The sequence below is a fragment of the Papaver somniferum genome, chromosome 8 (genome assembly GCF_003573695.1).
Source record: "Papaver somniferum cultivar HN1 chromosome 8, ASM357369v1, whole genome shotgun sequence".
Taxonomy (NCBI): domain Eukaryota; kingdom Viridiplantae; phylum Streptophyta; class Magnoliopsida; order Ranunculales; family Papaveraceae; genus Papaver; species Papaver somniferum.
The window spans coordinates 98145736-98158862 of NC_039365.1; the positions used below are offsets into that span (position 1 = coordinate 98145736).

General features: G+C 35.0%; 1 protein-coding gene across 1 annotated transcript; it reads right to left on the reverse strand.

The window, feature by feature from the left end:
- Window positions 1-1591: 1591 nt before the first annotated feature.
- LOC113305826 (neurofilament medium polypeptide-like) lies at window positions 1592-2409 on the reverse strand. The gene is made up of 3 exons (XM_026554823.1): window positions 2395-2409; window positions 2206-2298; window positions 1592-2107 (listed from the first exon to the last, which is right to left on the reverse strand). The coding sequence occupies exons 1-3, from the start codon at window positions 2407-2409 to the stop codon at window positions 1592-1594; spliced, it is 624 nt and encodes a 207-aa protein (XP_026410608.1).
- Window positions 2410-13127: the final 10718 nt, after the last annotated feature.

Consider the following 13127-nt stretch of genomic DNA (forward strand, 5'->3'; position numbering starts at 1 on the left):
AGACACAGCTCGACGTCTTTTCCTATACCAACACCAAACCGGCAGTATGAGAGGCAAGTTTCAATTCATCAACTAAAAAAAAACTTAATGAATGAGTACGTTCTCACCTCTAACTGTGCAAGTCTCTCGTTCACTTCCTTCATACTGTCCTGACACTCTTTTATGATCTTCTTATAATGTGTCTTGACAGCCATCTTTGTCTTTGTCGCTCCATACCCAATTCCTCTCAGTTTCCCTGGTTTGTCATCACCAAGAGCTTTGTCAAGAATATCATCTATCACAGATGATCCAACATCAGCACCGTGCTATTCTGCCGCTCTTTGAATCTTTTCCTGTATTTGTGTATATGTAACCCGACTAGTCACATTTTGCATCATTCAAACATATATAAACCAGAGAAAGAAAGAAGATAAAGAAGAGTTGAGTTCTCACCAAAGACTCCACAACACCAGGATTAGGTTCCTTTCCTTCCTTCAGTTTATGACCCGTTGTCCAAATTTAGACTCTATCAATCTCTTCTTGTGTTTTCCGTTCCTTTTGTTGTAAACAATATGTTAATCCATCTAGTTAACATATGAAAAATTTGAATATAGTGAACCTATAATGAACATAGGAATAAAAATACAGAACATACCATTTTAGCCTTGAGTCTCGCATAACCTAGTCTACTGATAGTCTGTGGAGTGGTGTGTTTCTTTATGATTTGTTGCATCCGCAATCTTTTTTTTTTTGTCTGATAAAGTAAGGAACATCGTTAAATAACAAGACATCACCAAGAATAGTGAACGTGCAAGGGCTTAACGCCAAAAAAATAATTTATTGTGATATAAACACATACTCTGAATTCCCATGAGCAAACATGTTTTACGAACTCTTCCCACTCATTGACAGTGTCATTCTCTGGTTTCAGTGCTGCCAGCCTCTTCTCTCTTTCTTCTCCCTCTAGCTCATCTAAGGCGAGTATCTTACCGGCTTTCCTTGACCTAGCATCTTTAAGATAACATCCCATCTTCCCAAGATAATAGTCTTTGTAAAACTCATCGATAACAAACCTTTGCTGCAAATACAAGCAAAAGAGTTAAAAGAGTTATAGAGATATGTATAAATCTTCTTGATACATTATAAAAGTAAAAGAGTTCAAAATTTGAATAGTTAAGAAATTACCATGACAATCGCCCATATGTTATCTTTGGCTTCTTTAGGGACAAGTCTCCAGTCCTTGTGTTTTAATAGGATGTTTCGCCTAACTAAAACTCCCAACACACTTGCAAGCTGCACCGAAGGATCACCAATGGGTTGATCATTACTGTTAAAGCTAACAGCTTCCTTACCATTGTTATCAGCTGTTATCCCTAGTGCAATCATCCTTGTTGGGCCACGTGGAACGTACTTTATTTTGGGTTTTGCCTGCAAAACCCAAGTGTTGTTGTAGTTAATAAGCAAAAGAGTTAATGATGGAAAAACTAACATAAAGATACAAATGAAAATCTTGGACAGACAGTCATACCTCATCTTTTGTTTCATTTTCATTTCCCACGTCATGGTCGCCATCGTTCTCATTTTCCTTGTATTTATTCTCCACCTCTTCATTTTACTTCTCTTCTTGTTCATCATCTTCATCTTCTTCCTCATCTTGAAGATCTGAGAAAGTATCATTCACATTCCTGAGTTGCACATTCGGACATGGCCCTGAGTACAATTTCTGTTTTGCACTTTTCTGCTTGTTAACAGCTTCACTACAGGGTGCATCTTGAGATGCTCCTGATGTGGACTGTAATGATTGAGATTGTTCTGGTTCTGGTTCAGATGAACTTTTACTTTTCCTAGGTGATGATCGTGTTGGAGTTGTCTTTTCAGCGGCTGGTTCAACTGCGCTTTTAGTTTTACGAGATGAAGATCGTGTTGGAGTAGTCTTTTCAGCATCATGTGGTTCCTCTAAATTGTTCTGAGTAGTCTTTTCAGCATTATGAGGTTCCTCTGGAGTGTTCTTAAACCTAGGGGATGATCGTCTTGGACTCTTTCCGTTATCAGGATGCTCTGAACTCTTCTTCTTCTTCTTAGGAGTTTGTTTGGCATGAGACTTTTTACTCTTGTCTTTTAAGATGATCTGCAAAATAAACTAAACTAGGTTAATCAAAATGAGATGGTAAATAAAATAATTGATACAAGTAAAAAGAAACTGAATCATACGAGATTTGTTACTACCTTGAAAGGAGACAAACAGACGCTTTTGGCTTGCTTGTTTACTACCTTTTTGGGAATTGGGACCGACTTGTTGCTCTTTGCTTCATTGATAACCTGTAACATAAAGTAAATTAAGTTAATCAAAAGGAGATAAAGAACATCATTTACACTAAATACATAAACTGAACCATAATATATATAAGTCTTTACATTTTTGTTTACCATTGCAGACAAATTGGTCTACACCTCCTTCCACACATCTACTATAAAAACAGAACCAAAAATTCAAAACTACGAATATTCTACCATATCTCATCAGATAAGAAATCACCACGACACGAACATTGCACAAGACAAAACAACACATGTGAGTCACTGAAGCCACGCGACAATTCTACTTACACTAGCAATTTTCAAAACTAAACAAAACAAAATCAAGCAACCAATAAGCAAAATTTGACCACATATTGCATTCAAACATCAAGAAAATATTGTACTGATACCAAATTAGAAGGATTTCTAAATGAGCTGGTGCACTCACTATCATATGAGTAAGTCCATTGCTTAAGAACAAATTAAGAAATTGCTTCGCTCATAAGATAGAGAGTGTTCTAGCTCTCATCAAACCTTGCAAAAATATATAAGACTTTAGCAAAATCAATATACATATTGCATCAACCTAGCATGTTATTAAGAAACCATCAACCTAAGATAGCTATCATCTTACAAACAATATTGATAATAGTATACAACTTATAAATAGAAAGCAACCACCAAGCAACTGACACCTTTTGGTTGGAATACGGAAGCCCTGCGCAATCCTCAGTTGAGAATGAGCCAAGATTTCAGTACCCTCCACCCACCCACCCCCCCCCCCCCCCCACCCCCCAAGCAGGTCTTACAGATTCACTTGATAGTTATGATGTTAAGAATATTAACCCTAAAGCATTACACGTATGAATCAAACTATCATGTTAAGAATATTAACCCTAAAGCAATCCACATATGAATCAAACTTAAGAAAACAAACCATCATGTTACAAATCAAACTCAAAATACCACCAAGCAACTGACAACCGTTGGTTGGAATACCGAAGCCCTGCGCAGTTTTCAGTTGAGAATGATCCAGGAGTTCGGTACTCCCACCAGCGGCAATTACAGATTCACTTGACGGCTAATAATATTGCAAAAATCATTCTACAGAGCATAATGTATTAAGATAAACTGTGTTACTTGTTATTGAAAGCTTAACAGACATGGCTACATATAGCTAACATGTTAAAAATAACCTATCATGTTAACATGTCAATCCACATACCATTATGACAACAAATAAGGTTCAAACAAGAATCAAAAAACAAATAACTTAAGAGACAAATTAATATCAGTTTATTTGGTGTAATATTATTTAAACAACATCAACTTTACTTACATGGATACTAAATTTCTCATACATGTGCTAAAACTATCATGTTAAAAACAAGTCATTCTTAAGGACTGGTGTTTCCTACTACTAAATTTTTTGCAGTCAATATACTTCAATACTTTAAGCATTTGCAGCTTCTTCAGGTGTTTGCTTCACCAAAACTTGTATGAATCTGGTACTGTGAGTGTTGATTGAAATGTGATTGCAGGCCTTGTATAATTCAGAGAATGCCTTGTATGTTTCAGCAAAGTGATACATTTGCTGCTTTTTTTTTTGGTAAGGCTCAGTTGAAATTTTTTATACATATAGAAGTAAATGTAAAATATAATCACACATTTAAATGTGAAAGAATGGTTTGAGTCTTAGACTTAGACATGGGAGGTTCAAGTTCGACTCTCACCTGAGCTTCATTTTTTTTCAAAGTTATTTTTTATTTTACAACTCTTATAAAAGTTGCAGAAGGTCTATTTATCCTCTTCTTCTTATCTATTCAATCTCCCCATCAATTATTCTCCTCCACTTATCTTCCTTTCCTTCATTTTTTCCCGCAGAACCTCCTCCTTCATCTCCTGAACCACGAAAGTTTAAAAACCCATCAATAGATCGAGCTTAAGATTTCTTCACCACCAACATCTTCTCGATCTATTAAGGAAAAAAAGGTTAATTTATTCACTTACACAGGTCTGATTCTATAACCCATTTTAGGGTTTTATTATTTGTTTGATTTCCCATTCTGTTTAATTGCTAGTATACTGAGAATGATGATACAGTTCTAGTCCTTGCTAACAAGATTAAACATCAATAAATCTATTTTTTTGATTTCCCATTCTGTGTAAATTAGCCAACACTGAATTAGGCTTTTAAGTGAATTAGTGTGGATTTCAGAAATTTTCTTCAATTAGGCTTTAAAAACTCTGAATTAGTCATGGGTGGAGGTGTGAAAAACTTTCCAAGCAGCAGTAGTAGCAGCATCAACAACAACAACAGTAAGATAAGAATGAAAAAAATCCTAATTGAGTGTGCTATGTGTGAACAAAGGAATCACGAGACAAAAGTGTGTCCTTGGCTCTATTCTAGGTGCAAGCATGTTTCTTGTAATGGTGTGAGATCATTTCTACAATCTAAAACAACTGAAACCTATGGAAAAATGTTTTTCAAGTGCACCACCTGCACCTACTTTGAATGGTTTGATGATGCTTGTGACCCTTGCAAATCCAAGTTGTTGTTGCTGCCATCGGAGAAAAGCTGTGATGCTTGTGGAGAAGATAATCACTCTTATAAAAATTGTCCACTGCACAATCAGTTGTGCTTCTCTTCAACCCGCAATTACAAACTCAACCTAAAAATATGCAAAAATCAACATAATAAACACATAGCTTGCCTTGTATGTGAACAATGTGGAGATTTTACATGGGCTTCAGATGCTATCTTCATTGCTGCAAAAGAAAAAGTTAGAGTTTTTACGAATCAAATGGCTGATTTAGTTACAAATCTAGGGAAATGTCTTCATATGTAATAAGATTTCATTTTATGTGTACGACCTGATTTCATTTTATTTGTCTCAGATTTCCTTTGTATGACTTATAATATTGTTGGTATACATGATATGCTATTTGTTTCTCTTGAGATGTACCCCCCCTTTTTAACTCCGCCATTGAAATGATATCTTATTTCATTGCCGGTCTCAAGCCCGGATAAAGGAGGAGAGAAAAGGGGATTTATTGAGTTGGTCCTAATTCTACATTTGGCGAGAAAAACAGGTAACATATTCCTATAAACTCTGAAACTTTGAGCATTTGCAGCTTCTTCATGACTGGTACTTGATTCACCAAAACTTGCATAGATTTACACCTCCACTTGTTTCATTCATTTGTATTTTGAGATATAGAGTCTTCTACTGTGGGTGTTGATTAAAGTGTGATTGCAAGCCTTGTATAATTCAGAGAATGTGTTGTATGTTTCAGGCAGAATGGCGCATTTGCTGTCCTTTTTTTTAAGACTCAGTTGAATTTTTTTATCAATATAGATATACATGTAAAATATAAGCAAACATGTAAATGTGGAAGGGTGGTTGGTATCCTAGTCTTAAGAAGAGGAGGTTCAGGTTCGATTCACCTTGGCCTCATTTTTTTTTCAAAGTCAATTTTCCATTTTACAACCTTTGTAAAGGTTGTGAATATTGATTAGAAAAAAAACACAAATCTACCAATATTGTGAAGCCGAAATGATGGTTGATGACTTGTACTAACACACAGTAGGCTTGGGTTCGAATCTCTCAAAGAACATTTTTAAAAATAAAACTTTTTTTTATCTTCAACAACCCTTATGCGTGTTGTTATACAGTTATTCACTACCTTTAAGATATGAGTTGTAAATTTGTGGTAGTCACTTCTCCCTGCAACCCTTTTCACACAAAAAGTTGTGGTTTTTAATTCTCGTCACTACTTTTTGGACCTCTTTGGTCCTAAGAGTTGGACGGTTTTTACTTTGACAACTCTTTCATTGGAAAAAGTTGTCAAACATGCTATCTTTTACGACTTTAAAATTAAAAATCAAACTTTTTTTATCTTCAACAACCCTTATGCGTGTTGTTATACAGTTATTCACTACCTTTAAGATATGAGTTGTAAAGTTGTGGTAGTCACTTCTCTCTGCAACCCTTTTCACACAAAAAGTTGTGGTTTTTAATTCTCGTCACTACTTTTTGGACCTCTTTGGTCCTAAGAGTTGGACGATTTTTACTTTGACAACTCTTTCATTGGAAAAAGTTGTAAAACATGCTATCTTTTACGACTTTAAAATTACGAGTTGTCAATCTATAGTTGTAGATTACTATTTTTCCCGTAGTGTAGGTTCATAGAGGACGACTCTAGCTATCAACTAGGATACAAAGTGTCAGGGATTGAATTTCTCAGTTGAAAGAGCATCTCTATTTATAGATTTTCAAGACCGAGGGTTGCTTAGAATTCAAGCTAAGATAACTTGAGAATCAAGCAAATACTTTCTTTGTTTAAATGAAACTCTAATTAGGGTAGTTATTAAAACAAGTGAGAATTAATCTTAAAAATACAATGAAAGAATATACAAAATGGTCAGGTTAAGAAACCATGTATAGTGACTGTTCGCTTTGGAAAATATGCTATAGCAAGTTGATGTTCATTTAAACACTCAAGAGTTTAATCATGATGCACACACATAAGTGTTTTATTGATCAATGAAGTCTTAAAAGTGTTTAAGAGAGTCATAGCAATGCTAATTATTTTTAAAAAAAATAAGTCTTTGAGCATCTGCTAAATTATACTAAGATCGTTGGTGAAACGGTTCGTGAAACATAAGGATAAATTTTACGAGTTAGGGAGCTACGGTTCGTGAACCTGGTTCGCCAATCCTACTCAGCTCGAGAGCTCGGATGTACACTGTTTGCGAAATGGGTTCGCTAACTGTACTTGGTTTATGAACTTAGATGGACACAGTTCACCAACTGGGTTCACCAAGCTCAATCCTTTTATACCAACACCAAAAATACAGTTCAACACGATGTGTGAACTGGGTTCGTGAACTGTTCCCAACTGAGCTTAAATCACGTATATGGGTGATTTTCAATTGATCCACAAATTAATCCTCGAAAAATAAATTGTTTCGAACTAATATCGTTAAGGACCTTTGTACACCTATGCTTGAATCATATTTTGAGATTTTTAACAAGACAAGATTGACTCGAAATTTCTTCTTTGTAAATCTACTAGAAGTCATATGATATAGTCTCAACATATATCATGATAAGATAGTGAGTAAAATAAAATGGTTCAGTCTTCACATACATGATAAAAGAAGTTCTCTAAATCTTCGTCGATCTTCAGTTTTCGAGGGTGATTTTGATACTCAACTACCAAATTTTAACCTAGTCTGAGACTTGACTCAGTAAACTAGAAATCAAGAAATAGTTTTTCATCATCTAATTTGACAACAAGTTTGAGATATAAAAACTTGTGGGTTCATTCGAGCATTGCTCTAACAGAAGGTATCGATTTGGATTTTCACACGCATATCTCTTGAACTTATGATAAATCGTATTCGACTTTAACTCCACTCGATTATTCAAAGTAATGCACAATGGTTGTGAATCTCTTGTTGGAAAATGATTAATAAAATATGATTTTTAAAAGTTTAATTTACTGTTTTCTTTTGTGAATGAAAAACTTATTAGTCCCACACCGTGGAGTTTTCACTTTTTAGTTGTTTTAAGAGACTATATAAGCTTTTTAGTCCCACATCGGGGAGTTCATCTTTTTAAGTTGTATTATTCCATTATATAAATAAATTCACTACTTTTGTACAATCTATGGGAAAAGGGATTCTCTATTTTATAGAGAGACCTCAAGTTGAGCATCTACTACATATGCTAGTAGTAGGTGTAATAGGGTGTTTTATCCTGGAGATATCCATCCTGTAAGGGCTATATCATCACTCTTTAGTGTAGCCGAACGCTAATGTCTTAAGGACAGCGTGTTGAACACGTGATTCACTCTGTTTTTCAAAGTTTTTCCTTGTTGTTGTTGCGGAGATTTGGGGAGATCGTTCGTTTCGTCAAATCGATCACTTCCATCATAAAAGGGATAAGTATCAATAACTTTTGCTTATTTGATTTTTCCTTGTTTTTGATTATTGCACCCAACAATCTTAAGACATTATAATTTGTAATAATCATGAATGTTAATTGTGGAGTGAAAAACAAAAAACGAATTTTTGGCCAGCTGTAGAGTTTCGAATATTTCTATTAACCTAGAAGGAATTTCGGTGGACCCTTTTGACATAATGTAGTAGAAATCTTGATATTTACCCACAGAAAATTTCAGAATTTTTGGAGTTGTAAAAATACTTTTTTGATATTTTACAAAACAGAGAAACGTTCTTGGAAAATTCTGACGAGCAGAAATTTGTTGTTGACTAAATTAGTTTTAAAGGGGTAACATGAGTTTTTTTTTTGAAATGGTGATTCAAACGAAGTTTGTAGTTCTAGATGTTATCTTCAAAACTCATATTTTAAATTCCGATTCGGAACTAAGGTTTGTGAGATGTGGTGTATTAGGTGATTGGCCTAGTCAGAATATAAACGAAGATTGTGACATGAAAATGGAAAGGGATATGGCTAACAGACGCATGTGGATGAACACAAGTCTTCCAAAGCTGACAAAGGCGAGAACATCAAATAACTCTAAGAATAGTCTTCATAAGAAAGGTATGTTTCGTAAAACTAAATCCGGCATTACTTTAATTAAGGGTGATTATTATGTTTGTAAAATTCCTGGCCACATGGCAGTAAATTGTTGACAACATAAAAACCTTAATATGTAGAAAGTTAATGTTAATTTAGTTGAAACAAACTAGAACGAGTTCAGTGGCACGATGTCGGAAGTTATTTTAATAACCAATGTGAGAGACCAGTAGGTGGACTCTGGAGCCACCAATAATGATTGTTGAAACAGAGTCCTGTTCACCTCCTATTAGAGGATAGGGGATGTCGAGAAACTCTTTATGAGTAACTCATCTGCGATAGAGGTTGCGTAAAAGGAAATGGTCGAGCAAAAGCTCATATTTTTGATATTCTCACATTGAATGAAGTTTTCATGTTCCGAGCATATGCAAGAATCTTGTATCTTGTTCTGTTGTAGATGGTAAAAAATTTAAGATTTTAATTGAATCTGGAAAACTTGTTGTAAATAGGTAGTGATTTTTTTAAGCAAGAGTTATATGACTTTGGGTCTATATAAGCTTAACGGAGAAACTGATGAAGTGAACATAGTTGATTCTTGTGCTTTTTTTGTATGATTGAATGTTTTGCGTGGTAGACTTGGAACCGTAAACTTATAAGTCAATGCTTAAAATGCCAGCGTAGGCTGCATATCCAAATTTAGTTTGGATATTGAAAACACAAAAATTCAATCTTCGTATTATCAAAATATGCTATAAAACCTTTTAGCAAAATTGTTCAGAGTAATTCTAATCCCTTAGAATTAATTCAGTTAGACGTAGTTGACATGAAATCAACCCAAACTAAGGTGGTAAAAGGTGGTTTATAACTTTCATAGATGATTGTACGAGGTACTATCTTGTATACTTACTTAGGGGTAAGGATGATGCCTTAGAAGCCTTAAGAGTATAAACTTGAAATTGAAAGCGAAGTATATGTTACCACTAAAAGGGTTAGGTCTGAACGTGATGGCAAGTATAGGAGAACTTTACTTGTTAAATGGAATTATTCATGAGATCGCTCTTCCTTATTCACCATAGTCTAATGGTATAGTTGAACGTAAGAACATAACCATTTATGAGATGATTTATGCCATGTTTGATTAAGGATTAACCGCCAACTTGTGGGGGAGGTCGTCCTCTAATTTTGTTATATCCTGAATAGAGTAACCTTTAAAGGATCAGATAAAACTCCATATGTTTATAGAAAGGTAGATGGCCTTCTTATGAATGCGTCAAAGTGTGGGGGTGTTTGACTAGGATTGTCATCCCTCTTCCTAAAAGAACTAGATAGAAACCAAAAATGTTGATTGTGTCTTCATATAAGGTATGCTGAGTATACTTCTACATATATATTTTTGGTTGTGTGTTCTGTTTTTCCAGACTTTGGTGTGAATTTTTTGACTTTGGTGTGAATATTATTAAGAAATCTAGCGATGTTGAGTTCTTGGAACATGTTTATTATTATACCTGTATCTCATTAGAGATGTGTTGTTGATCCCCTAGATTTATTTTCAAATAGTCAGAACTTATCTTAAAGGAAGATGGAGTTGAGGTTGAGCCTGGGAGAAGTAACCAAATTAGACTTGAGACTTCTCATGAAGCTGACTTCATAACATGCCTAGCTTAGTTTGAGCCCCATACATGTAAAGAAGCCTTGACATCTACTGAAACCTCATTCTGGTAAGAAGCCTCATTTAGTGAAATGGACTCAGTCCTTCGGAACCAGACTTGGGAGCTTGCTAGTTTACCTCCAGGGAGTAAGACCATGGGATGTAAATGAGTCTTTAAGAGGAAACGTTAGGTAGATGGAACTTTGGAAAAATATTAGGCTAAGTTAGTAGCTAAATGCTATAAACTAAAAGAAGGTGTAGATTTCCTTGATTCTTATTCACCTGTGACGAGAATTACTTCCGTTGAGATGCTAATTGCTATTGGATGTTAAGACAACTTTTCTAAAACCGTGAATCAGATAAATAAATTTACAAAGACCAACCTGAGGACTTTGTGGTGAAAGGTTGTGAAGAAAAAGTTTGTAACTTGAACAAATCTTTGTAAGGGTCACATAAGCACGTAAACAATGACATGGAAAATTTGATCATGTGATAATGAGTAGTGGGTTTAAGTTAATGAATCTGACAATTATATTTACAAGTAACTTGTTAAGGATGCCCGTGTGATTGTATGCTTGTGTGTTGATGATATGCTTATACTTGATACAAACATAGATGTGATTAATTCCACTAAAAACATGCGCTGAATGAGAACGTTGACTTCAGAAACTTAGGCCCTGTTGATGTAATCTTAGGGATGAGGATTAGAAGATAATCTAACCTTTATAGTTTTAGTCGTTCTCACTATGTTGACTTTGTGCTTAAGAGACACAATCAGTCTGATTGTAAGCCTGCTTTTACTCCGTATGATTCTTCTTGTAGACTCAAGAAAAATAAGGGTAATGAAGTATCTTAACTTGAATACTCAAAGGTTATAGGATGTCTGATGAATTTAATGAACTGTAAGAGTCCAGTCATTTCCTATATTTTGAGTAAGTTAAGTATATATAATTGTAGTCCAGAGCAAGAACATCCAGGTGCACTGAGTAGAGAATTATGGTACCTAAAATACTCCATGACCTTTTGTTTGATTTATGAAAGGTATCTTGCTGTCCTTGAGGGACTTTATGATACGAACTGGATATTTGACTCAGAGGAGTCTAAGTCTGCGAGTGAATATCTTTTCACTCTAGAAGGAGGGTTTGTTTTTTGGATGATTTCCAAACAGACATATATTGCTCAATTCATTATGGAATCTGAGAGTATTGCGTCAGATAAAGTACGAGAGAGGGTCGAGTGCCTAAGATGATTTTTAGAAGACATTCCTCTCTGGCATAGGCCTGTGCCATCTATATCTAAACATTGTGGTATCCAAGCTATAATAGCTAAAGATAAAAATAATAATCTCGATCGGCGTTATTTCCATTGATTGGATAAAATACAATGAGAATATCGCGCAACCTTTGACGAAAGGTTTGTCCAAAGAGATAGTTAGAAATGCATCAAGGGGGATGAGGCTTAAGCTCATAAATTAAACTTGGCATGAAGGATACCCAACCTTGTTGATTGGAGATCCCAAGATCAAGGTTTCGAATGAGACAACTAATTTGTGGTGGGTAAAGGTAAACACAATCAGAGAATTTCATTCTCTGTCCTTTCCCTATGGTGTAGACGTGATAGTGTGACTGCATGTGAAGGATGACTTTTAAGAAGTCTTAATGAGTTATATTGTTTCTATTTAAGATTGAAGTGGGGTGTAGCAGTAACACTCTTTATGGAAACTCACCTATCTGAATAAGGAAGTGGGGCCGATTTCTATGAGAATATGAGCTTTGATTCTCTATAGCATTATGAGAAACAAGATATGTCCAGGGCCAAATTGGACAAAACGTCACGAGCTTGACAACAACCTTGGAGATGTTATTCGTGGTCATTATCGCAAATTACATCAAATGCTAGCAGTTCAAGACATAGTTCACTGTCTCTAACAAGTAATTCCGGTAATATCTCACTAACCAAAGGTTCAAGGCCTCATGGACACCTCTGCTTAAAATGGTATTTCCTACGCTTTTTATGTGATTTTCGTTTTGATGGTTTTGGTATTACTGGAACTTAGGACCTAAGGGTCACTTAGGGTTCACTAGTTCATCATTTTCACTTTGGTGAAAGGAACCTTTAGTCTCACTTGTGAGAAACTAAAGATGAAAGCTCTCTATACTATATGATTTTTGCAATCCATAGTATGACCCAGGGGTCAACACATTGTTGTGTGAGGGAGATGACATTGGAACGGCTAGTATAACTTCAACATGCACGATATGTCTATCTGTTCAGCCAGTTCGGGTCGTGAGATTGAGTTGTTGATTTTCCAAGATCTATCTGTGTTTTCGTGTTTTATTGAGTTTTCATTCATGTGGGGGGATTGTTGGAAAACGATTAATAAAATATGATTTTTAAAGTTTTAATAAATTTTTTAATTTATTATTTTCTTTTGTGAATGAAAAACTTATTAGTCCCACACCTTGGAGTTTCCACTTTTTAGTTGTTTTAAGAGACTATATAAGCTTTTTAGTCCCACATCGGGAAATTCATATTTTTAAGTTGTATTATTCCATTATATAAATAAATTCACTATTTTTGTACAATCTATGGGAAAGGGGCTTCTCTAACTTTTAGAGAGACCCCCGAGGGAAAATATTTTATAGTGATTTCTT